Genomic DNA, 22689 nt, shown 5'->3' with positions numbered 1-22689 from the left:
ATCCTATTGGTTCACAGCCCAAGGAAAAGTCAGCAATCAACCAATACTCCGGTTCAGAGTATATCTCTATTGTCAAAAGCATCCTAAAACCAGATGAGATGATAAGAGTCCGAGGATCATTTCTGGGACCTGTAATGAAGCTCAGTGAGAGAGGATTGAAGTTATCAGCAAAGATAGTCTACGCCATTCTCACTAGAAGCATCGTTTCTGTCAAGGAGAATGAAGCCTGGTTCCATTTCGGTGCGCAGCCAATGAGGTTCTCTATAAGAGAATTTCATATGATGACAGGCTTGAAATGTAGTGGTGCATTAGAAGGACCACGAAGGGAAACCGAGAGATTTAATTGGGAATTGCTAAAGGGGCGTAGTCATAAGTTAAGTGACGTGGTGGACCAGCTCAGAAACACAAGAGAAGATGCTTCTGAGGAGAGAATATGCCTCGCAATGCTCATCCTGGTAGAGAGCATATTATTGCGGAAGAGCAAAGGAGGGAGTTTTCCTTTGGAATATGCGAAAAATGCACAGGATATGACATATCCATGGGGAAAAGAGGCTTACATTGTGCTCCTGAAGTCAATTCAAAACGCTGTCGCGAATCATTTGGAGAATAAATCCAAATTTGAGTTGCAAGGTTATCCTCTAGTATTCCTTCTTTGGATACTAGAGTCGATTCCTTTGCTAAGGAATAAGTTCAGTAAGTGTGTACCAACAGTTGAGGTTCCTGGGCCGACTTACTTGTGTGAAAAATACACTGAGGTAGAGAATCCATCACTTGATAGGGTTTTACAGGTTGAAGCTGATACAAAGGTAAGCTTTTCCAAGTATATGTTTCTCAGTTTATTTGGCTTCTTCTTTTTAATATGTTTCTCATTGGTCTTTTTTTAAATACTCTCAGCTGAAGGTCCATTGCATACTACCTTCTATTCCTCATGATCCAGAAGATGATATCTCCATTGAAGACAAATATAGTGACGAGCTGGAAACAGTGAAAGATGTAACAAAGAAAGGGTACAAGATTACAGCCGATGACTGGGAAAATAGGTGTGTAGACACATTTGACACATTGGATGCTCTTATTCAAATGATGGCAAATAAGGAGACTGGCCAAGCTTCTACTCCGATTGATGAGGATTCAGTAAATGAAAAAGTGAACAGGATCATCACGGTAATGGAGGAGAATCTGAAGAGCATGAAGGATCGAATGTCATTACTGGAAGAAGAAAACATACATCTTAGAGCTCGTGTGTCAGAGTTGGAAGGAAACAACAATGTTTTTCCCACTAACGTGACACAAAAGGTAAATTCTCAAAACATCTTCTTTTACATTTGCATTTTCAAGTATTTTTTGGAAGATCTTGTACATATTCTTGAATGCCTTCCTAATATTTGACAAACAGCGATCCAGTGGGACACCTTTATCTCCAATGTCTCACACGCAACCATCCAGGAGACCCTTTATCTCCAATGTCTCACACGCAACCATCGAGTGAGACACCTTTATCTCCAATGTCTCAACAGCCTAATTTGACACATGAGGTATGTAACCAATAAATATTGTTGAGTTTTGAAGTAATATTTGGAAAGCTTTTGTACTTCTTGAATGCATTCCTGATTTTTGCAGGAGACAATGATTGAATCAGCTGCATCTCCAAAGTCTCAACAAAATGAGGTATATGCTCAAAATTTTTAAGAAAATATTTGGAAATTCTTGTACAAAATCCTGAATGCCTTCCTGATTTTTGCAGGATTACACGCAACCATCGAGTGAGACGCCTTTATCTCCAATGTCTCAACAGCCTAATTTGACACATGAGGTATGTAACCAATAAAATATTGTTGAGTTTTGAAGTAATATTTGGAAGCTTTTGTACATATTCTTGAATGCATTCTTGATTTTTGCAGGAGACAATGAATGAATCAGATGATGAAACTCCTGCCCTTGATACTCAAGTATTCTCTCCTAATCTGACAAAAGAGGTATATGCTCAATGATATTGTTTTCACAGTTGGAGTTTACAAATTAGTTTTGGGTGATTTTTTTTTACATATAAAGGCTTTTCTGATTTTTGACAGAAAGAAACAGAACGTCTACCGATGAGAGGCCATCCAATCCTAATCAAGATGGAAAACCAGATGATGAGGTAATATTTATTCTAGAAATTATAGTTGAATGTATTCATGATGGCCATTCCTGATATTTTTTTGCAGATTGTGAGAGAGAAATTAACAAGTGAGTCACCTGCTACTCAGAGTCAAGTTTTGCAGAAAGAAACAGTGAAATGAATGAGACACCTTCTTCTCCAATAGCTCCAAAGAGTATTGAAACTCCCGTTTATACTCCAAGTCAGACTCAGCAGGTACATGGTCAAAAAAAAATCTTGGATTTTTAAGTTAATGTTTGGAAGCTTTAGAACGTACTCTGGATTGACTTCGTGATAATTTTTACAGATTGAGAGAGAGCCATCGGATGACACGCCTGCCCTTGATACTCAAGTTTTACTCCTAATCTGACAAAAGAGGTATATGCTCAATGACAGTTGGAGTTTACAATTAGTTTTGGGTGATTTACATATATAGACCTTTCTAATTTTTGGCAGAGGGAAACACAAACCTCTACTGATGAAACGCCACCCAAAACTAATCAAGAAGAAGGAAAACCAGATGATGAGGTAATATTTACTCTAGAAATTATAATTGAATGTATTCATGATGGCCTTTCCTGATATTTTTTGCAGATTGTGATTGAGTCACCTGCTGCTCAGACTCAAGTTTTGCAAAAAGAAACACTGGAAATGAATGAGACACCTTCTTCTCCAATATCTCCAAAGAGTATTGAGGCTCAAGTTTTTACTCCAATTCAGAAACAGCAGGTAAATGTTCAAAAAATCTTGGAGATTTCAAGTAATGTTTGAAAGCTTTTGTACGTGTTTTTGATCCCCTACCTGACTTTTTTTTGTTTTTTTTGCAGACGGTAACAGAGGAAACGTATGAGGCTACACAGCCATTGACTGAGATCATTTCAGCAAACAATAAAAAGGTAAGCATAGAAATGTCTTTCATAAGTACAACTTGAATTTTAAATTGTAGAAACTTCTTCATAACTACCTCTTTTATTTTACTGTTATTACAGGAGGATACACATGCTGTGCATCACACACCTTCCTCTCCATTGTCTTCACTAATTGCACTAGTTATTGAAGAAAATAAGAATGCTTTGGTAAGAAGAAATATTTAAAATGTTTATGTAATATTTTTCTATTCAACTAACTCTTACCATTTACTTTTGTCTTATAGAGTGAGACAGAAACTGCGACCCAATATTTTTCTACAAGTGAAGGAGAGCATACACAATCAAGCAGAAAGAATCAAGCAGAAGAATATCTCAAGGATACTACAGAACCTACTACTGAGCTAGTTTCCACAGATGTTTCGAAGACACAGCCTCTTACTCCGCAAACACAGCACCTTCAGACAAGTGAGGGAGATCAATCCGATGAGACACCATCAGAGCAGAATCAAGCAGAAGAAAATCTCAAGGATACTACAGAACCTACTACTGAGCTAGTTTCCACATATGTTTCGAAGATGCCGCCTATTACTCAGCAAACAGAGCATCTTCAGACAAGTGCTATAGATTTTTCAGAAACAAACGAGGTATGCATCGAGTATATTTGATCTTTAATTATTATTCTAACAATTTAAAACCGCTGATGTTACTGAATCTTCATTTTTAATAGGTTGAAGTAAGCAGGCTTCTAGCTCACTTTCAAATAGGCGCAGAGGTTGAGATTTTGTCTACTGATGACGAAATATGGTATCCAGGAAAGGTTGTTGATCTTAAACTGTGTGAAGGACTAGAGGAGCTGACAGTTGAGTACACGACACTCTTCACAGACCAACATAGACTTCAGAAACTTCAGGATACTATCACGGCTGACAAAATACGTCCTGCAACACCAACTAGTGACCAAAAATCCTTTGAGATGATGGATAAGGTAGAAGCCTTTTACAACAATGGCTGGAGCAGCGGACAAATTAGCATGGTACTTGGTGATAACACATACTCGGTGTGTCTCTATACTTCTATGGAAACTATTCTATTCAAACATTCAGATTTGCGAATTCATAGAGAATGGAAAGATGGAGTCTGGAAGATGGCAGATAAGGTAAATCATAACTAGAATTATACTTCACGTGAATTGTTTGATATACATACATTTTAGTTTCAGGAATGGTTTCCAGAAATTCCGATTGCAACAAATTTGATAATATTTTGCTTGGTGTCTATTGTTTGATTAAAGGTGAAGCCTGATAAGAAAAGGAAAGCTGCTGCCTCATCACAAAATTCAGGAATGGATAATGTTTTCCTAAGAAGGAGCGAGAGGGTGCCTAAACGATCTAGAGACACAAAAACTCCATTCAAGTCTGACAGAAATCCGGCTTTAACTGTAATACCTGAGATTATACCTGCAGTTGATCCGTTTTCAACTCCTGCGGAACATAAGCTTTCAAGGCTTCAAAATTGGATGACATTAAAGCCCGGCATGCATGAAACGTAAGCATGTTTCTGTCCTTGTCTATATATTCTTATATTTATGTATAAGAGGTTTGGTAATTCCTTTGAATCTTTAATCGACTGCAGGTCCCTATCAATCAATGATAATAAGATAAGGAAATCTTTCTTTCAAAGCATGGAAAATGCAAAAAAGGACCTTAAGAAAGAGGTAATTTGTTTACATATGTTCTTGCCTTGAGCTTTTTTTTTAAAAAAAATTCAGGAAGGATTTGTTTAGTTTCAGGAATTATATAGTAACAAATTAGATAATGTTTGCCTTTTTTTTTGCAGCACATTGATGGAGCCTTTGCAATGCTAAATTGCAGAAGAAATGAGAATGCTGCTTGGTTCCACAACTACAAGATTCCAAAGGCGTGCTTCCTACCTATGGAGTTCTTGCATTGCTTGCTCTCTGATGATTTGGCTTACAAGAAAGAAAAGGTCAAAGGTAAAAAGATTTTCAACGATTTATTTAAAGATACTGTGAGAGGGAAGGTATATCCAGAGAAGACATGGGGAGAAGATGTTGATGTTGTGTATGGGATTACTCTTGGAAAAAAAAGCAATGTCTGGATTGGGATGGAAATTCATTTGAAGAAGAAAAGAATCACAGTATATGATTGTTTTCAAAAGGAAAGCAACAGCATTGATATTCCTCAAGTGAAAAAGTTGGCAGGTATGTATAAACAATTTGTATTTGATGTATTCAACTGTTTCTTGGTTTGAAATATTCAACTGATTCTATCTTGATATTGATTTTTAAATATGACAGTGTTGATTTCTAATCTGCTGGTGGAATCTTCTGGTGATGAGGTAGATAAGTGAAGATGATTCCATTTGAGATTGAGCAGGCACAAGGTTTACCCAAGACAAAACATCCTTTCAACTGTGGGATATTTCTTGTCAAGATTCTGGAGTGCCAGTCATTGAAGATAGGAGACATGACAAAGATTAATGATGACAATGCATTGGAGCTAAGGAGAACCTTGTCTTGTGAGATCTTCAACCAATTTGTGGATGAGAGCTTTGGGAAATGAGAATGATGCATGAAAACATTTTTTGTTTTAGTTAAGACTCGGTTTTAGTTATGACTGTTTATTTTGTTATGTTGTTGGCGTCTGGTTACATAAGAAAGATTGGAAGGATATCAAGTATTTTTTTTGGGTATCATATATCTTGGAAGGTTAAAATAATGTTTCTGGATGGGTTTCCAGAAAAAAAGTTAAGTGTTTCAAATGTAAAAAAGAATGAAATGAGATTATATACTAAGGATTGGACATGTATATGGTAAGCTTAAAATTGTGATGTTTACAGACAACAAAAATTTAGAACCACAAAGGATCGAACCCAGAGGGAGAGAGTTTGCGTATTTGGATAGTGTGGGAGTTTAGCCACTAGGCCAAGAAGAATCATCTGTTAATGGATTACATTTAATTTTATTTAACTCCAAACTGTAACACAAAAAAAAATTAAAATTGATTTTGAATCCACCACATATCGAACCCGGGGATAGAGAGACTTTTGAGTTATGAAATGCCTTGGTTTAACCGCTGGTCTGAGGAGAATCATCTGTTAAAGAATATTACATAAGCATACTTAAACCAATTAATATAGGATAGGTTTCCAAAACAATACATTTCGATTGAAAAAAGACAAAACTCTTGCCGTCTCAACACTCTCGCCGTTTCAAACTTCTCGAATCTCACTCGTCTCCGCCTCTCGAATCTCTCTCTCATCTCCATATCTCTCGATCTCCGACGAAAACCCATCTCCAGAACTCTCTCTCTCTCTCGATCTTTTACGCGAGCTCTCTCTATTCTCCGAGAAAAACCATTTCTAGAGCTCTATCTCTTTAAGGTATGTTGCAGATTCAACCTTATGTGTGTTTTCTTTCTGAGAGATTGGTCTCCTGGTTTTTGCTTGTGTATAGACTTGCTCGTTTTAACCTAATATGATTGGTAGAATTCTAGTTCATGTGAAAGCATGTGTATAGACTTCAGGAAGGATTTGTATTGTTTCAGGAAACCCTTCCTGAAAATTGGATTTTAATTAATTTAGACAAATAAAATTTTTCTTGTTTACGCAGGATAGAAACAAGATGGGAGATCCATTACCATTAAGACTAGCACTGCCTGAGCTGAGGTATCCGATTGGATCAGAGCCAGAGAAGACGATATCGATAAACCAACACTCGATAGTTGCTTATATCAAAACTGTTAAGGAAATTCTAGGAAATGATGAGTTCAACAGAATAAGAGGGACGTTTTTGGGACCGGTGATCAAGCTTGGAGAGAGGTCTTTGAAATTATCAGCTAAGATAGTGCACGCAGTTCTCACCAAAAGCATCAAGACAGTGAAGAGACACGAAGCATGGTTCCATTTTGGTGCTCAGCCAATGAGGTTCTCTATAAGAGAATTCCACATGGTGACTGGTTTGAAATGTAGTGGTGAAGCAAGAGAACCACGAGAGGAAACCGAGAAATTTAAGTGGGACTTCCTAAAAGGGCGTACTCATACAGTAAAGGACGTGGAGAAGCAGCTCAGAAACACAAGAGAAGATGCTTCTGATGAGAGATTCTGCCTTGCAATGCTCCTCCTGATTGAGAGCATACTACTACAGAAGAGCCTTCTCGACGGTGGCACAACTTTTACTTTGGATTATGTGAAAATAGCGCAGGATATGGATGTCTTGATGACATACCCATGGGGGAGAACAGCTTATAATTTGCTGTTAAAATCACTTCAGAGAGCTGTCGACAAAAGCCTCGACAAAAACAATTATGATTTGCAAGGATTCCCTATGGCATTTCTTATATGGATACTTGAGTCAGTACCTTTGCTACAGTATGCATTCAGTCAAGTTGTTCCTATTCTGAGCGTTCAACCGTCTACCCCAATATTTTTGTGTGAGAAGTACCTTCAAATAGCTTCTCCACAGCTGATAGATGTTCTCCTAATTGAAATCAAAGATCATGTAAGTTTTTACATTATTTTTTTCTTGTTTCTGTTTTGCCTTATGATTCTCCATTTAAAAGCTAATTATTTTTATGGTTTCAGCTTAAGGTCACATGCATCCTACCTCCTATTTCTAATGATCCAGAAGCTGATGTTTGCATGGAAGACGAAGCTAATAAAGATCTGGATGACATGGCCGATTTATCCAAGAGAGGTTATAAGTTTAAAATTAGAGATTGGCGAAACATGTCAGTAGACCTATACGGTGCTAATGAACAAATAAGAAGAGCATCTTTACTGTTTGGGAATGGAGGGATGAGTCAAGCTTCTTCTTCGTATCAGGAGGAGTCTTTGGAATCAAAGATCAACAGAATCAGCGAGATGGTGGGAGATAATTTAAGGATCATGAACGATCGTTTGTGTTTGATTGAAAAAGACAGGAAACAGATTAAAGAACGTGTGACAAAACTAGAGAAACTACAAAGAGTTACTTCATATGAAACTCCAAACAATGAGGTAACTTTTTTTTCGGAAATTAAAATTAATGTTTATCTAGTTCTTGATTCAGTTTTTTTTTGAGTTGTCAAGTAATTTTGGAAGATGTTATACATATTTAGGATTGCCTTCCTAATTTTTGTTGTACTTGCACAGACTGACACAACTCCATTTCATGAGACGGCTTCCAGACAAGGTGAAGCCAATGCAGATCAAGCAGATGAACAACTTAACAATGAGGCAAGTATAATTTTGAAAACTGTTGGTATTTATAAAATTATGAATTTGGTTGTACTTAAATTAATTTTTGGAAGTTCTTGTACGTGTTCATAATCCCATTCCTGACTTCAGGATACACGAGAGCCTATGAATGAGATCACGAAAGAGACACCTGGTTCTCCAATAGCTCAACAGAATATTGAGACTCCAGTCCTTACTCCAATTCAGACGCAGCAGGTACCTTCTTTAAAAATTGGACTTTTCAAGTAATTTTTGGAAGCCCTTGTACGTGTTCATTCAACCATTCCTGAATTCAGGAGACTCACGAGCTTATGAATGAGATCATTTCACCAAACATTTCCGACACACAGCCAAATACCCGAGCTCGCAGAAATCTTTTAACAGAGCAAAATAAGGTATTACTTTCATTAAAACCTTTAATAAATATACAGCAACTATCAAAATGACTGGATATCCTTGAATCTAAACCATCACAGGATGTAGAAAGCAGAGTTCAAAATCCCTTTGAGATCGGAGCAAATGTGGAGATTTCATCACAAGATGACAATACTTGTCATAAATGGTATCCAGGAAATGTGTTGGCAACATATTTGGTTGATGGGGTTGAGATGGTGAAAGTTGAGTACTCCGTCCCATCTCTGGACGAAAAGAAGAGGAAAAGGAGTGTTGAGACACGTGTATCAATTGACAGAATACGTCTTCAACCACCACCTGAGAGATCTGGAGCGAAGAAAAGTTATGAGCTAATGCAGGACGTGGAGGCGTTCGACAATGGTGCCTGGTGCGCTGGAAAAGTTAAAGTCATTTTGTTTGATGGCTCGTGTTTTGTCTCTTTGAACAATTCTACTGAACAAATTTACTTCAACCATTCTGAGATGTGAAAACCAAGAAAATGGGTAGATGGTGTTTGGGAGATGACAAAAAAGGTAAAACAAATGCCTTGGATCACTTGAATTGAAAAATAATGTCATTTGTTTAATATCTCGGTATTGATTTTCAGATGGAAGAAGAGCAGACGCAGAGTGTGAATCCAAGTGAAGGAGATGGTGATAAAAAGGTATGAAATATTTATACATCATACTAGGAATTAAGATATAAATGTATCTGAATTTTTGTCATTCAAAAAGGGGAAGGCGAAGGCTGTCGCTTGTAAGAAAAATGAAGCAGCTGGTCCATCAGAAGATGGTGTTGGGAAAATGGCAAAAGAGGTAATAAAAATGAATAAGATCCACTTGAATTGAAGTTCAGGTCAATAGTTTGATATATCGGTTTTGTTTCACAGATGGAAGTAAAGCAGGGTAAGAGTGTGAAACCAAGTCAAGACGATCATGCAAAAAAGGTATAAAAAATATTTTTACTTCATATTAGGAAGGCATTCAAGTATAAAGATAAAAACGATCCTGAATTTTTGTCTTTATTTTTAATTAAAGGGGAAGCCTGATGTTGGTAAGAAGAAGAAAGCAAATGCTCAGCCAGTAGATTTGCTTCCTTTTCTACAGCGAGAAGAGAAGAGGCCAATACGACCTAGAAACCCTCCTATACCTGTAACACCTGAGGTAATCCTTCCAATTGATCCATTTGTGACACCTGAATTTCCTCGGTTTTCAAGGCTTGCACACTGGATGGATCTACGGGGCATATATCGTGTGTAAGCAACTTTTTGTCCTCGCATAAATATTCCTAATTTATTTTGTAAAAGTTTCGATTGATACTAGTTAATTTTATCAACTACAGACCGTTTTATATCAATGGAAAAGAAATTGAAAAAGAGTTCTTTCAAAAAATGGACGATGCAGAAAACAATCTCAACAAAGAGGTAATCAACACTCTGTTCTGTCTTCTATTTGATTGTGTCATATGTTTAGGAAGAGGTTGAGTTGAGCTATGCTAGATGTCCATGTTATAGCAGTTCTATATGAAGTTTCTAACTATATTGTTACATTGGCAGCACATAAATGTTGCATTTGAAATGCTAAATTGTAAGAGGGTTGAGCAAGGTGCTTGGTTCCGCAACAACAATCTTCCAGCAGCATGCTTTGTACCAGTCAAATTCTTAGAAGTGGTTGGGTACGCTTATGAATCTGTCAGGAAGCCACATAAGAAAAAAAAAACGTTATTGGAGGGCTGTGTAGGCGAACTTGTGAAAGGTTTAATACATCCAAAGAAGGTATGGCTGGAAGATGTTGATGTTATATATGGTGTCATTGAAGATAAGTTGAGCTATCACTATATTGGGGTGGAGATACAATTGATGGACAACACAATCACACTCTTCCATTGTGGTCTTCCAAAAGCAAATATCAAACGTGCTCTTAATCAAATCCAAGAACTGGCAGGTAAAAACTTTATTATTAATTTTATCATTCAGTGTAGAAAAATCAGTTTAATTTATATTGTTACATTGATAATGGATAGGATTGTGAAAGTATGCGTATCCTGAAAAAAGAATTTTAGCTAATTTAGAAAATAAAAGTTTGTCACTTGCTGCTTGTGCTTGTGATGCATTTTTACATATTCATTTTGTTGTCTGTTGGTGATTGATTTATTGTATAATTTTGGGTATTTATGACAGTGTTGATTAGTGCCATAAAGATGGAACTTCTTGGTGAAGAGGTTAATTTCGAAGATATCAGTCCATTTGAAGTTAAGTTTGCAGAAGGGCTTCCAAAGACAAAATTTCCATACAACTGTGGTATTTTTGTTGTGAAGATGCTGGAATGCAGGTCACTGGGATTGAAGAGCATGGCTAATATAAATGATGAAACTGCGATGGACTTACGAAGCAAGCTATGTTGTGAGATCTTCGACCAGTTTATGGATAAAGATTTCCAGGAAGGTCAAAGGAAGTGAAAATGTCATATTTGTTCTGTTTTCTACTCTGTTTTTCTACTTTGATATTAATTATCGCTAACGTTTAAGTTTAAGTTTGTAATGAATTATCCCTAACGTTTTTTTCATTTAGATTGTTATTGAAAATTTTTTAGGATGTATTGATGAATTGTCAAATGCTTATGGTACTTTTAGGATGGGTTTCCAGAAAAAGAGTGAGAAAGCAAAATGCACCAAAGCCTAGCAAATTCCTTTAAAGTTTACAAAAAAAAATGAAAAAGAATGTGATCCGATGTTGATTGAACTCGTGAACTCTCGAAAGATGAATCAAAGTGTGCAGCCGCTGTGCCAAGGGTGTTATACTTGCCAAAAGCTATAATAAAACGAAAATAACTTTTGAATATTTAATTAAAAACAGAAAAAAGTGTAAGTATACACAACGGGGATCGAACACGGCTTATTGTGTGATAAGGGTACACTAAGAGTAGAAGGGCTTGCCACTAGGCTATGGTGGATATTCGATAACAGAGTAAATGTGAACTTATTTATTCACAGACGATAGATTTATATAATCTGGATATCATTTTAGGTATTCAGGATAGGTTTCCAAAAACAAATTCCTTTAAAGTTTACAAAAAAAAATGAAAAAGAATGTGATCTGATGTTGATTGAACTCGTGAACTCTCGAAAGATGAATCAAAGTGTGCAGCCGTTGTACCAAGGGTGTTATACTTACCAAAAGCTATAATAAAACGAAAATAACTTTTGAATATTTAATTAAAAACAGAAAAAAATGTGAGTATACACAACGGGGATCGAACACGGCTTATTGTGTGATAAGGGTACACTAAGAGTAGAAGGGCTTGCCACTAGGCTACGGTGGATATTCGATAACAGAGTAAATGTGAACTTATTTATTCACAGACGCTAGATTTATATAATCTGGATATCATTTTATGTATTCAGGATGGCTTTCCAAAAACAAATAAGCAAATCAGATAACCAAGTTACAAGAACACTAGGCCAAACCATTACAAAATAGTGAAAAACATTGAACAAGTTTTTTTATTTAGGTTGTTAATTGAAGAAACAACACAAGAGAAACAAAAGTACTTATTCATTTAAAATAAAAACTGAAAATCAAACATAATGTGGTCCTTAAAAACATAAAAAGAGAAGATGATAACATGAAATTACTCATGACACAGCCAACTTTCGCCAAGTTTATCCCAATCAGGGACTTTGACCTTCACATCAGCAAGCATTCCTTCCGCTTCCGAGTGCTCTTCTTTGAGTTTCTCCAACTCAGCAGTTAAATCAAATTTTCCATCAGCTTTGATAATATCTTCAAGCAACTCGATTTGGACAGCAATTGAATTTGCTTTGCTGGATGCCAGATTCCAATCATTCTCAGATAGCCTGTATTCGGTTGACAAACGAAGAAGAGCCCTGTAATGTACCACAGTTTCCTTCTTCCCCTTATTGAAACCTTCGGCGGCATCACATCCGTAAACCTCCTCTATGGGACGCTTCATCATCTTCTTTGAACTTCCTTCCATTGAAACTTTGTCCTGCAACAAAATCGAAACTAAGATGTTACGATAAAATAGAAATAGAAAAAAGTTCATGAATTGAATGGAAAATGAGAAAAATCGAAAACTAACTTGTATTGCAAAAGGATAAATCAGACGAAATGAAGTGAGTGAATAAAAGGTCTGATATCGTCCCTTATATTTATAGAACTAAAAGGAACTCTTCGATTATTGAAGTCAGTTAAAATAAACTCTTGATTATTGTGGAACTCTTCGATTATTGAAGTCAGTTACTGAAATAACCAATCATATAACAGCCAATCTTGACGAAAAGAAACTCTTCGGTTACTGAGTTACATGATGTCGTTTGGAAGAGACTCTTCGATTCCTGAGATATATGTTTGAACAAAAAAAAATCAACCATTACTCGTAGGAGAGTCGAACCCGGGTCGAACAAATGTTTCGGTATCATAGGTTTCGTGGTTTAGCCGCTAGGCTGAGGAGAATCATCTGTTAGTTGCTTCCACATAATTGAATTTAGCCATACAATTTATAGTATAATACATTGGAAAGATCTTTGATAGTTCAGGATGGGCTTCCAGAGTATGCATGAATAATATACATGAATATTAGTGTGCTTCTTTCTTAAACTAGAAAAAAATGAAATGAGATCAAAACTAAGGATTAATATCTACACATTTGGAAAATTTGATAATGTGATTTGCAAATTTTGGAGGAAAAAAAAATATATATACACATCTCATAGGATTCGAACCTGAAGATGACTAGGAGGAAAGAGGGAATTAAGGTGTAGTAGCCACTAGGCCAAGTTAATTTCAGTCATTACATGTTGTAAGTAAAGTAATATATTTCTTTTATTTTTATTCAACTTAAATTTTTTTAAAAAACTCTGATTAGTAGGGGAATCGAACCCGGGTCGAGTCAAGCGTTACAATTTCGACAGATAGGTGTTTTAGCCGCTAGACCGAGGAGAATCATCTGTTACACTTTTCCACATAATTATTCTTAACAGAAAATGTTGTATTATAAACCTTGGAAAGGAACTCGGTATTTCTGGATGGGATTCCAGAATAGTTGAATATTACTGTGTTTTTTTCTAGCAAAGAAGTTTAAACTAAAAATTGAAATGAGATCAAAAGATAATGTTGTATATTACAAAAGTTGTAAGAAATCATACTTATTCAGGATAGGGTTCCAAAAGAAAAAATGTATATGGTCTTGTGCATATCATGTAACCATCAAATAGCCAACATCCAAATAATAATCGATAAAAATGTAAAAATGTAGAACTTCATCCTATAGGCCTCTGGCATGTGATCTTGTTGTGCCCTCCTGTGCCACATCTGCTGCACTTGTGGGACTGAGATTTAGATCCAGGAACCCCAAACTCGCCAACGGATCTCTTTCTCTTTGTAGGAGGGCGTCCACTTTTCTTTTTGGTAGCTGGAGGTGGGCAAGACAGTTCATCAATATTCTCTGGATAGGTGGACGTTGACAACTCTCCACCAGGATGTATGCTTTCAGCATAAGCTTTAGCCCACGTTTCTGTCAAGTGAGAAGCATCAACAAAACGGTTTTCATCTCTCTTGATATGCTTAGCAGCAGCGATGGCATGGATGCAGGGGATCTTGTCAATGTCGAAAACATTACATGTGCAATGCCGCTTCTCCAAGTCAACAACAAACTTCATTGTTTCATTCTTCACCTCAAACTCGCTTCGATCAACTTGATACACATTCAACAACATTGCGGCCCCTAACCTAGATACCAATTTCTGCACAACTTTTGGAGTAACCAGGTGCTTATGTTTCGCAGCCGCTTCGCGTCGCTCAAAAAACCAAGTGGTCATCGTCAATCTGATAGTTTCAAGGAGAGAGATAATGGGCAACTCACGAGGCATCTTCAACATAGAATTGAGAGACTCTGCAATGTTGGTAGTCATGATATTATACCTGTTCGCAGGCGCATAGCTTCGTGCCCACTTCCTAAAATCAGACTCTTCCAGATACTTAGCCAATTCAGGACATTTATCCTTTATGTCCTTGAAGATTAACCAGAACTCGTGACACGTATAGGCATCAGCAGCGCTTTCCACCAGAGGTAGCAACCCAGTCTTCGCATATGTAGGAGTGATGTTGCGGAGCAGATGGATCCTGCAAATTCCATGGTGAGATAAGGGATATACATCCTCCAACGCTGAAGAAATGGAGTTAGCCCTGTCTGATACAAAAACAAGATCCGAAGCGTCCGGGATCTTCTGGCTCAAACCTCTAAAGAACCATTTCCAAGAGGCGCCGTTTTCTGCGTCAACCACTGCAAAGGCGAGAGGATATAGATGATAATTCCCATCTTGAGCACAAGCTGCCAATAAAGTCCCATTGAATTTTCCCTTCAGAAATGTACCATCTACTGCAATAACTCTCCTCATCAATGAGAATCCCCTTATCGATGGACCAAAAGCCACAAATGCATACTTGAACTTTCCTGCAGCATCAACATGTTGATAAGTCAAGGAACCAGGGTTTGTTTCTGTGATTTTATACAACCACCTAGACAAATTGTAATAGCTGTCTTCAGGAGTCCCTCTAACCAAAATCTGAGCTTCTTCTCTCACTCTCCAAGCTTGTTTGTAATTGATGTGAACACCATGCAGCATCCTGACCTGTTCAATGATCTGTTTCGGTTTGAGACCTTCCTTTTTTTCTCCATAATTGCTGGAAATCAAAGAACCCAACAACTTTGCAGATGCTTGTCTGTGGTTGGCTTTCCTGTGTGTTGTATCGCATGTATGCTCATGAACATACTTTTTAACAACGAAAAAATCTGAAACAGGTAGCTTGATAGCACGCATCCTCCACGTGCAATTTTCATCAACACAACTCAAAAGCACTCTTGACTTGTTAGAAGAGACAGTCTTGTACTCAAACTTCCACTCTAAAGCCCATTTCTTCATCCTCAACATCAACTCTCTCTTTGTCTTAAAATAGCTATTCACCTTAATATCGCCAGCTACTCTCGTGTTTGGTGAAAGTCCAATATGGACAGGGCTAAAATCCGGAAGAGCATTCAGAGGAACTGTAGAAACACCTTCATATAGAAGATTCTGCAAAAGTCAAGTAGTTCTGTAAGGCATAATACTTGATTATGAAGCATATCATGCAAACACAAACAGAAAAAGAGAATTAGGGACAATGTACCTGTTTTTCACTCTGCACAGTAGAAAGAATCACTGGACTGGCATTCAATGGAACAGTAGAAGCAAATGTATCAGAAGCTTGAATGTTACAGCTAGCTGAATCAGTACTAAAATCCGGAAGAACATTCAGAGGAACTGTAGAAACACCTTCATATAGAAGACTCTGCAAAAGTCAAGTAGTTCTGTAAGGCATAATACTTGATTATGAAGCATATCATGCAAACACAAACAGAAAAAGGGAATTAAGGACAATGTACCTGTTTTTCACTCTGCACAGTAGAAAACATCGCTGGATTGGCATTCAATGGAACTGTAGAAGCAAATGTATCAGAAGCTTGAGTGTTACAGCTAGCTGGATCAGTACTAACCTGCAAAAGTCAAGTAGTTCTGTAAGGCATAATACTTGGTTATGAAGCATATCCTGAAAAGTCTAAGTAAGAAAAAAATCATACAAACCTTAAAACACAAACGACAGGTTCCATCAAATGCTCTAGTCTTGGAAATGAAAGTTCTGAGCTGACGAGTATTACCTATCGAGAGTGGGGGGAAACTTTCAATAATACATTTCATATCCAATCAAAAACCATAACTCAAACTGATTTCTTCCTCTTTAACACTAAAATCTTCAGAGACAATCTTCATCAAATCTTCATACAGTAGATCTTCTTCTATGGAAATGATTGATGCATTCCTCTTCAAATCAACAAGAAACTCCCACTGGAGAGATTCTTTTGAGATCCATTGTCCACAGATGCACAAAACTTCCATTGTTCTACAAAATCAACTTCAATTCATCAACAAATGAATAATATATAACAAAACCTAGATAATGTATAACAAAGTGAAATGATTCAAACCTTAATCAAATCAGACACACGAGAGAGAGAATGAGATGAATAGACGTAGAAACGACAGATCAATTGAGAAACGACGACGACGACGATAAATAAACGGAGAGACGACGACGACGGATCAACGGAGAGGCGAAGACGACGACGGAGAGACGACGACGACGACGACGGAGAGACGACGACGACAACGACGGGGAGACGACGACGGAGAGACGACGACGACAACGACGGAGAGACGACGACGACAACGACGGAGAGACGACGACGACGACGAAAGACAGCGATGAGGAGAAGAAGAAGCGATGAAATGAGGACGGCGACAATTGATTTCAAATTTGTTTTTTAAATTAGTTAAAGAAGGGGGCATAAGGGTAAATTGCCCCTTTAATGAAACCTATTTTTGTGACTTCTGATCCTGAGTGCTAGTTTGGGGAGGAAAACTTGGTTTAGTGTTCATTGTGTCATTTTCTCATAAAGGAATCAATATTATAGACAAAAATGATAATGAATCTATCCAAACATCCTCATAGTTAAAAATGATATTCAAGAAATTAATAGAATAAAACATAAAACGATGAAATCTAAAAAACCTTATTATCCACTACATACTTCACATGATCTATTATTTGAAGAACACCATAAACATACACTAGCGAAGGTATATATGAGTGGAATATTGATGGAAGTTCAAAATATGAAATAATGAATTTATTTCAAGAAATGGGAATGCCCGCTATATCATTTAAAGCTAGATGTCATTTTGATAAGCAAGCTTGTATTATGCTAGTAACTGGATTTAATGGAGCATTAAGATATTGGTGGCCAGACAGAATTACGCAAAATTCAATAATTAACCATGTTGAAAAAAAGAGAAGAAGACAAAGATGGTTTTTATGAAGAAGTAGAAAATCAAAATACAATATAAGGATTAATACATACTTTAACAATGCATTTTATTGGTAACTAGATTTGGACCCGCGCGTTGCAACGGGCTTTGTTTAATATTTGAATTTAACAGAAAAAATATAAAAAATATTTTGTTATAGTTTTATAATTTTTTTTCATGTATTATGTAAGATGTATTTTATAATTAAAATTCATTTTTACACATAAGTTTCAGTTAGTATTTGGTTTTTATAATCATGGTGTATAGACTAACGGTTATCATCTTGTACTTAAAGTTAAAAAAACATCCATACCTAAAAAAGAATTTGGAAGTTAAATAAGGCCAAGAAGCAATGACAACATTATACACTTTCTTATGTACTAATTTAATGTTTTATTAAACTTATCCAATGTTAAATCATTTTTTTGATTCATTATTTATTAATGATATATTTTCATAATAACATTTTGACTAAAATGAATTAGAAATTACTAAATAATAAAACTAAAAAATCTAATAAGATATCGCTGAAGCTTGATTTGTTTTTGACTAAACATATGTACGGTTGACAATAATAATAATCAAATTTTATGAGCAAACATGAACATATATATATCAAACATGTGTTTGATTTTCGTATGACCAAACACATAAATACCAATCGTGACAACATCCTAATTTCTTATTTTTGTTAATTTAATAGCTTTAGTACTTGTCATCAACTTTTTTTTCCGAAAACTATTATTAAATAGGTAATTTTATTTTTATTAGGATTTTTTAAAAAAGAAAAAAAATATATTTTACAAATCTCAATTTTACTTACGATTAAAAAAAGGAAACAATACTACTAAACAATTTTTTAATTTTTTTAATAATTTAAAAAAAGGAAAAAGTGTTATCATATAAACTTTTACAATTATCTTATATTTAGAATTTCAAAAAAAATATAATTGCTATCAAATAATAATTTTTAGTTACTATAAAATAATTTTTAAATTATGATTTTTACAATTCATCAATACTATTTTCACACTTCGTTTTTAATTAAATAACTTTTGGTATCATGTTCATCATCAAATTCTCTCTTAAAATATACTATCAAATAACTTCTTACAATTTTCTTTTGGTTATGACTTAAAAAAATCTGATACAAATCTCTTTTTTTTTACGATTTTTTTAAAAGAAAACAACAAATTTTTTTTAGGGCGTTAAAAAAGAAAACTAAAATTACATTGTCTTTTATAACTATATTTTTTCTAGGATTTATAAAATAAAATTACTATCAAATGTTAACTATTTTTAAATGTTGCTATTTTCAACAATGACTCTCGGACAACAATGACTCTCGGACAAGTTAAGCTTCTCGTTCTGGCCGGATCATAGATTCCCTAGTAGCCGACAACCAATCAATCTACAAAGCGATCCTAGGAACGCCTTGGATAAATTCCATGGGAGCCATCCCATTTACTAATCACCTCTGAATCAAATTCCCGACTCCAATGGGTGTCGAAATGATTTGGGGCGGTCAGAAACAGTCGCGTCTTTTCTTCTTAGCCGAGCATAAGCTATGGAAGGTCGAAAATCAACCAATGGTAAACTCCAAACATACAAAAACCATGATCGTCCAACCCATGGTCAAGACGCTTCGAAAAAACTGACGTCAATTCAGGCACCAAGTTTAGACAAAGGAAGCGAACAAACTTCCAAACCTGATGCTCCCAACGACCCGGTCGACTCAACACGGGAAAAAGCCATTAATCCAGTAGCACTCGATACTATTAAAATGGCACAACCCTGCCAAGCAAATAATCACTCACTGTGAGCACAATGAACTACATGATGGTTTGATCCTCGAAAGAAGTACGTTGCCAGCCTGTCGTGACATTTTCAGCTGTCCCCTTTGCAAAACATTGTTGGGGGGGAGGGGAAGGGGGGGGGGGGGGGAGGGGGTACGTATATGTATGCTCGTATACTACGTTTTAAATATCAGCTTTTGTATTTGATATTTTTTAAAAAATTCGGCAATACGATAACACATTTTTCACATATTTAGCCAACTCTCGCAAAAAATAGTTTGCCAAAATACTTAAGCGAAAAACCGTTAACACGATTCATCGATCAAAACAAGTTTCGGTCTAAGCTTCAAACGACATTCAAAGACCCCACACGGTATACGAAAATCCTCACACACAAATAAAACTAAAGTCACTATAATGATTTTTTTTTTCCTGTTCTTGGGAGATCAAACTATTTGCAAAAGAACATGCTTCTTCCTTATAACAAACTCATACAACCTCTGAGTCAAAACTCTGTTGATCGCAATTCAAAGTTTAAAAAAATTCTCCAATTCCTCCCCAATGTTTAGACGAGTTTCCTCACACATCTAAGCCAACTCTTGCACAAGTACTTTGCCAAAATTGTAACGACCCAGTTTTGTGAACCGAAGCTGGTTTAAGATTTCTTTAATTATTTGAGATTAAACCAAACATTTTCCCAAACCAAGTCTTCTATATATATGATCGTACATATCCTCTTCCCTAACTGAAAAGCCTTAGCCGTAAGAAACCATCTCCAACTTTGGAGCAGGCAGTTTTGCTATGGAGAATACGCCAAGCGCATGTTAGCGTTATGGATTTGTAAGACTATCGAGGTTGGGAGTATTGGATATCATTAGTGTTGAGCAGGATAGTTTTGAGCAGGATATATCTATAACGAAACTGAGTTGTGTGTTGGACGATAAGCTGTTAAAAAAAGGGATCTTATAGCAAATACATCACTTGTGTTTCTCTACCCATCGGGAACACCAAGGGGTACAAAGATATGAAGTGTTTACTATAATTGATCTAGTATGAAGGGAGTTGTAGCTTCATTGCGTCACAGTGTCAGACATGTCAGATGGCTATGTCAGAGGATCAGTTATCTATCATGTTATTTTTGAGTTTGCTTTTGCCGGACTGGAAATGAGGCATGGTGATTATGGACGTTGTTATTGGATTTTTAAATCACCATATGTGGAAAGGATGACACATGGGTAGTCATGGATAGACTTTCCAAGTCAGCCCATTTCCTTAGTAATTAAGAAGACAGTTTGAGCTAATCAGTTTGAGTAGACCTACATTATTCAGTTTTGGAGGTTTCATGGATGTCAACATTGTATCAGATTGGGATTCGAAGTTCACTACATTTTTGGAGTCATTCAGAAGAAACTTGGGACAAAGATCCACAGGAATACAACTTATTATCAGCATATATATGGTTAGTCAAAGAGAACTATTCAGGCTTAAAGGACATGCTCAGATTTGCATTTTACAGTGGAATGGAAGATCGAAAAGCATTACATCTAGCAGAGTTTTGCCTACATCGACAACTATCGTCCGAGCATTGAGATGACACCGTATGAGGCTATTTATGGTAGGTCTCGTTGTATACCACTTTTTTGGACCAAAGTGAGGGAGTGACAAGAGTTAGAACTAGTAATGGTTCAAGATGGTATAGCAAATGACATGCTCAAGGATTGGTTTGGGGAAGCCCATGACGGCAGAGGATTTATGTAGTTAAGCGCCGTAAGGATTTAGAGTTACATATGGGCGATCTAGTATATTTGAAAATGAGGACATTTCAGGAGGATCTAAGACTCGGAAACAAAAAAAAATGTTGTCTACATCTATTCAGCCAGTTGAGATTTTGGATCGGCAAGTGAAAGCGGTCCAGGGGACAATGACTATGTTTGTCAAAGTTCGTTTCGAGAAAAAAAAAAATACAGAATCCAGGAAGAGACCTGAGAACCCAAGACTCATATGAAAATTGATTTATTCAGATGAAGTATTGGACAGTCGGCTTATTATTTGAATTCGAAAACGAATTCCTTATTAGTGGAGGAGAATTGTAACGACCCAGTTTTGTGAACCGAAGCTGGTTTAAGATTTCTTTAATTATTTGAGATTAAACCAAACATTTTCCCAAACCAAGTCTTATTATATATGATCGTACATATCCTCTTCCCTAATTGAAAAGCCCTAGCCGTAAGAAACCATCTCCATCTTCACGATCTCTCACTCTTTGGTTGCAGCCATGTAAGAGGATCTCTGCCATTGTTGACGCATCACCACCGTATCTCTTCTCTGTTGTTAATAGCTTAACATCTCTATGAATCAATCTCTACCGAAGAACACAGATGTAATCACCATATTGGAGCTAGTTGGCTACGTTACGAGACGGAGAGAGAATGTGACCATAAGCCGGCGCCACCGCCATGATCATCACCAACCACCACGGAGTTGTGCCCCTGTGAACCTAAACCCACCACACGTGTGACCTATAGCACAAGAGATACTTTTGCGCAGCAGAGATTTCTTCATGTCTTAAGCTGAGGAGAAGAGATGGATACATCAGACCCATGGCTGAGGAGTGGTTTTGCGAGAGGTTTCTAGTACGATCCAGGGGGTTCTAGGCAACGAGTCATGGCTCTTTGGATAGATCTCGTTTCCAGGAATCTGTAGAAACAAACGGAATTAAGATCGGAGTTGTACAGCAAAAGTTATTGACATGCTTCTTGGACAAGAATAAGCTTAAGCTGTTGGAATGCTGAAACAGTTCCGACCAGTGTCAGAGTAAAGGCGAAACGGTCAACCTTAACAAAAGCTTTCAGTCTGAGAATTTTATAATCTCCAACAAACGGTTTGTCATTCCAAGTTATTTTCTGAGAGTTAAGCTTGTTTTCGTGAGAGGTGTTGGTGCAGTCTACGTTTGCGACCAGTCTGGAGACGAAGCTAATTTGATTAATCAGAGGGTGTCCGATCGGAGTACACCCGGTCGCTACGGATAGAGGACATCTAGGGCTACATTCGTACCGGATGGATTGAAAATATAACGGTCAGTTATTGAGTTATGCATATGTTTTCTCTAGGGTTTAGGTCTGGCAGAATCATCGTACTCATTTATTTTCAGACTTTTGGAGTTGCTGTGATAGAGCCATCAAGGTCTACTCTGTGTTTCTCAGGTTTTCTTTAGAACCCGTGGCAAAGGTGAGGGTCTATTCCATAAATCCCGTACCAGTGTAAAATTCTCCCTATCGTAGTTTAGATTTCGAATCATGATCCGTCGGTTTGAATTGAGTCTGTTCGAGTCTTG

The 22689-nt window shown here is 36.7% G+C and overlaps 5 protein-coding genes and 1 long non-coding RNA gene across 7 annotated transcripts; 5 read left to right on the top strand and 1 right to left on the bottom strand.

Annotated features, from left to right (window-relative positions):
- The first annotated feature begins 68 nt into the window (after positions 1 to 68).
- On the top strand, positions 69 to 1432 carry LOC125575457. The gene is made up of 2 exons (XM_048777269.1): positions 69 to 806; positions 895 to 1432. Exons 1-2 carry the CDS (start codon positions 99 to 101, stop codon positions 1387 to 1389), a joined length of 1203 nt encoding a protein of 400 aa, XP_048633226.1. The 5' UTR covers positions 69 to 98; the 3' UTR covers positions 1390 to 1432.
- A 56-nt stretch (positions 1433 to 1488) lies between these two features.
- Positions 1489 to 2063, top strand: LOC106358802. Its single transcript, XR_007327404.1, has 3 exons — positions 1489 to 1535; positions 1621 to 1668; positions 1745 to 2063. It is a non-coding gene; the product is annotated as an uncharacterized LOC106358802 (long non-coding RNA).
- A 65-nt stretch (positions 2064 to 2128) lies between these two features.
- Positions 2129 to 5379, top strand: LOC106363278. The gene is made up of 10 exons (XM_048777275.1): positions 2129 to 2140; positions 2735 to 2869; positions 2968 to 3036; positions 3130 to 3216; positions 3294 to 3653; positions 3737 to 4165; positions 4301 to 4554; positions 4642 to 4723; positions 4846 to 5230; positions 5327 to 5379. The coding sequence occupies exons 2-10, from the start codon at positions 2792 to 2794 to the stop codon at positions 5377 to 5379; spliced, it is 1797 nt and encodes a 598-aa protein (XP_048633232.1). The 5' UTR covers positions 2129 to 2140; positions 2735 to 2791.
- Positions 5380 to 6652: 1273 nt separating this feature from the next.
- On the top strand, positions 6653 to 9125 carry LOC106358804. Its single transcript, XM_048782030.1, has 6 exons — positions 6653 to 7528; positions 7612 to 8025; positions 8161 to 8244; positions 8356 to 8460; positions 8541 to 8639; positions 8721 to 9125. The coding sequence occupies exons 1-6, from the start codon at positions 6653 to 6655 to the stop codon at positions 9123 to 9125; spliced, it is 1983 nt and encodes a 660-aa protein (XP_048637987.1).
- LOC125607518 lies at positions 7897 to 13950 on the top strand. Of its 2 annotated transcripts, XM_048777277.1 has the most exons (10): positions 7897 to 8025; positions 8161 to 8460; positions 8541 to 8639; positions 8721 to 9301; positions 9372 to 9452; positions 9527 to 9583; positions 9675 to 9892; positions 9979 to 10060; positions 10193 to 10580; positions 10817 to 13950. In XM_048777277.1, the coding sequence occupies exons 4-10, from the start codon at positions 9245 to 9247 to the stop codon at positions 11092 to 11094; spliced, it is 1161 nt and encodes a 386-aa protein (XP_048633234.1). In that variant the 5' UTR covers positions 7897 to 8025; positions 8161 to 8460; positions 8541 to 8639; positions 8721 to 9244; the 3' UTR covers positions 11095 to 13950. The 2 variants fall into 2 exon arrangements, with proteins under 2 accessions (XP_048633234.1, XP_048633233.1); XM_048777276.1 differs by lacking the exon at positions 7897 to 8025 and having other exon boundaries at positions 8034 to 8460.
- Positions 13918 to 16590, bottom strand: LOC106364708. Its single transcript, XM_048781978.1, has 4 exons — positions 16407 to 16590; positions 16080 to 16132; positions 15824 to 15985; positions 13918 to 15729 (listed from the first exon to the last, which is right to left on the bottom strand). The coding sequence occupies exons 1-4, from the start codon at positions 16588 to 16590 to the stop codon at positions 13918 to 13920; spliced, it is 2211 nt and encodes a 736-aa protein (XP_048637935.1).
- Between the last annotated feature and the right edge of the window lie 6099 nt (positions 16591 to 22689).

This window comes from Brassica napus, chromosome A1 (assembly GCF_020379485.1).
Source record: "Brassica napus cultivar Da-Ae chromosome A1, Da-Ae, whole genome shotgun sequence".
NCBI classification, from domain to species: Eukaryota; Viridiplantae; Streptophyta; class Magnoliopsida; order Brassicales; family Brassicaceae; genus Brassica; species Brassica napus.
This window is presented reverse-complemented; position numbering and strand designations above follow the sequence as displayed.

Coding starts and splice junctions, on each gene's coding strand:
- LOC125575457 (XM_048777269.1), top strand. CDS start 99: ATGATAAGAGTCCGAGGATCATTTCTGGGACCTGTAATGAAGCTCAGT. Junction 807..894: donor AGGTTGAAGCTGATACAAAG/GTAAGCTTTTCC, acceptor AAATACTCTCAG/CTGAAGGTCCATTGCATACT.
- LOC106363278 (XM_048777275.1), top strand. CDS start 2,792: ATGAATGAGACACCTTCTTCTCCAATATCTCCAAAGAGTATTGAGGCT. Junction 3,217..3,293: donor AAGAAAATAAGAATGCTTTG/GTAAGAAGAAAT, acceptor TTTGTCTTATAG/AGTGAGACAGAAACTGCGAC. Junction 3,654..3,736: donor ATTTTTCAGAAACAAACGAG/GTATGCATCGAG, acceptor CATTTTTAATAG/GTTGAAGTAAGCAGGCTTCT.
- LOC106358804 (XM_048782030.1), top strand. CDS start 6,653: ATGGGAGATCCATTACCATTAAGACTAGCACTGCCTGAGCTGAGGTAT. Junction 7,529..7,611: donor TAATTGAAATCAAAGATCAT/GTAAGTTTTTAC, acceptor TTATGGTTTCAG/CTTAAGGTCACATGCATCCT. Junction 8,461..8,540: donor CTCCAATTCAGACGCAGCAG/GTACCTTCTTTA, acceptor TCCTGAATTCAG/GAGACTCACGAGCTTATGAA.
- LOC125607518 (XM_048777277.1), top strand. CDS start 9,245: ATGGAAGAAGAGCAGACGCAGAGTGTGAATCCAAGTGAAGGAGATGGT. Junction 9,453..9,526: donor TTGGGAAAATGGCAAAAGAG/GTAATAAAAATG, acceptor TTTGTTTCACAG/ATGGAAGTAAAGCAGGGTAA. Junction 9,893..9,978: donor CTACGGGGCATATATCGTGT/GTAAGCAACTTT, acceptor TATCAACTACAG/ACCGTTTTATATCAATGGAA.
- LOC106364708 (XM_048781978.1), bottom strand. CDS start 16,590: ATGGAAGTTTTGTGCATCTGTGGACAATGGATCTCAAAAGAATCTCTC. Junction 16,133..16,406: donor AGAAATCAGTTTGAGTTATG/GTTTTTGATTGG, acceptor TTGCTTCTACAG/TTCCATTGAATGCCAATCCA. Junction 15,730..15,823: donor CTGTGCAGAGTGAAAAACAG/GTACATTGTCCC, acceptor TGACTTTTGCAG/AATCTTCTATATGAAGGTGT.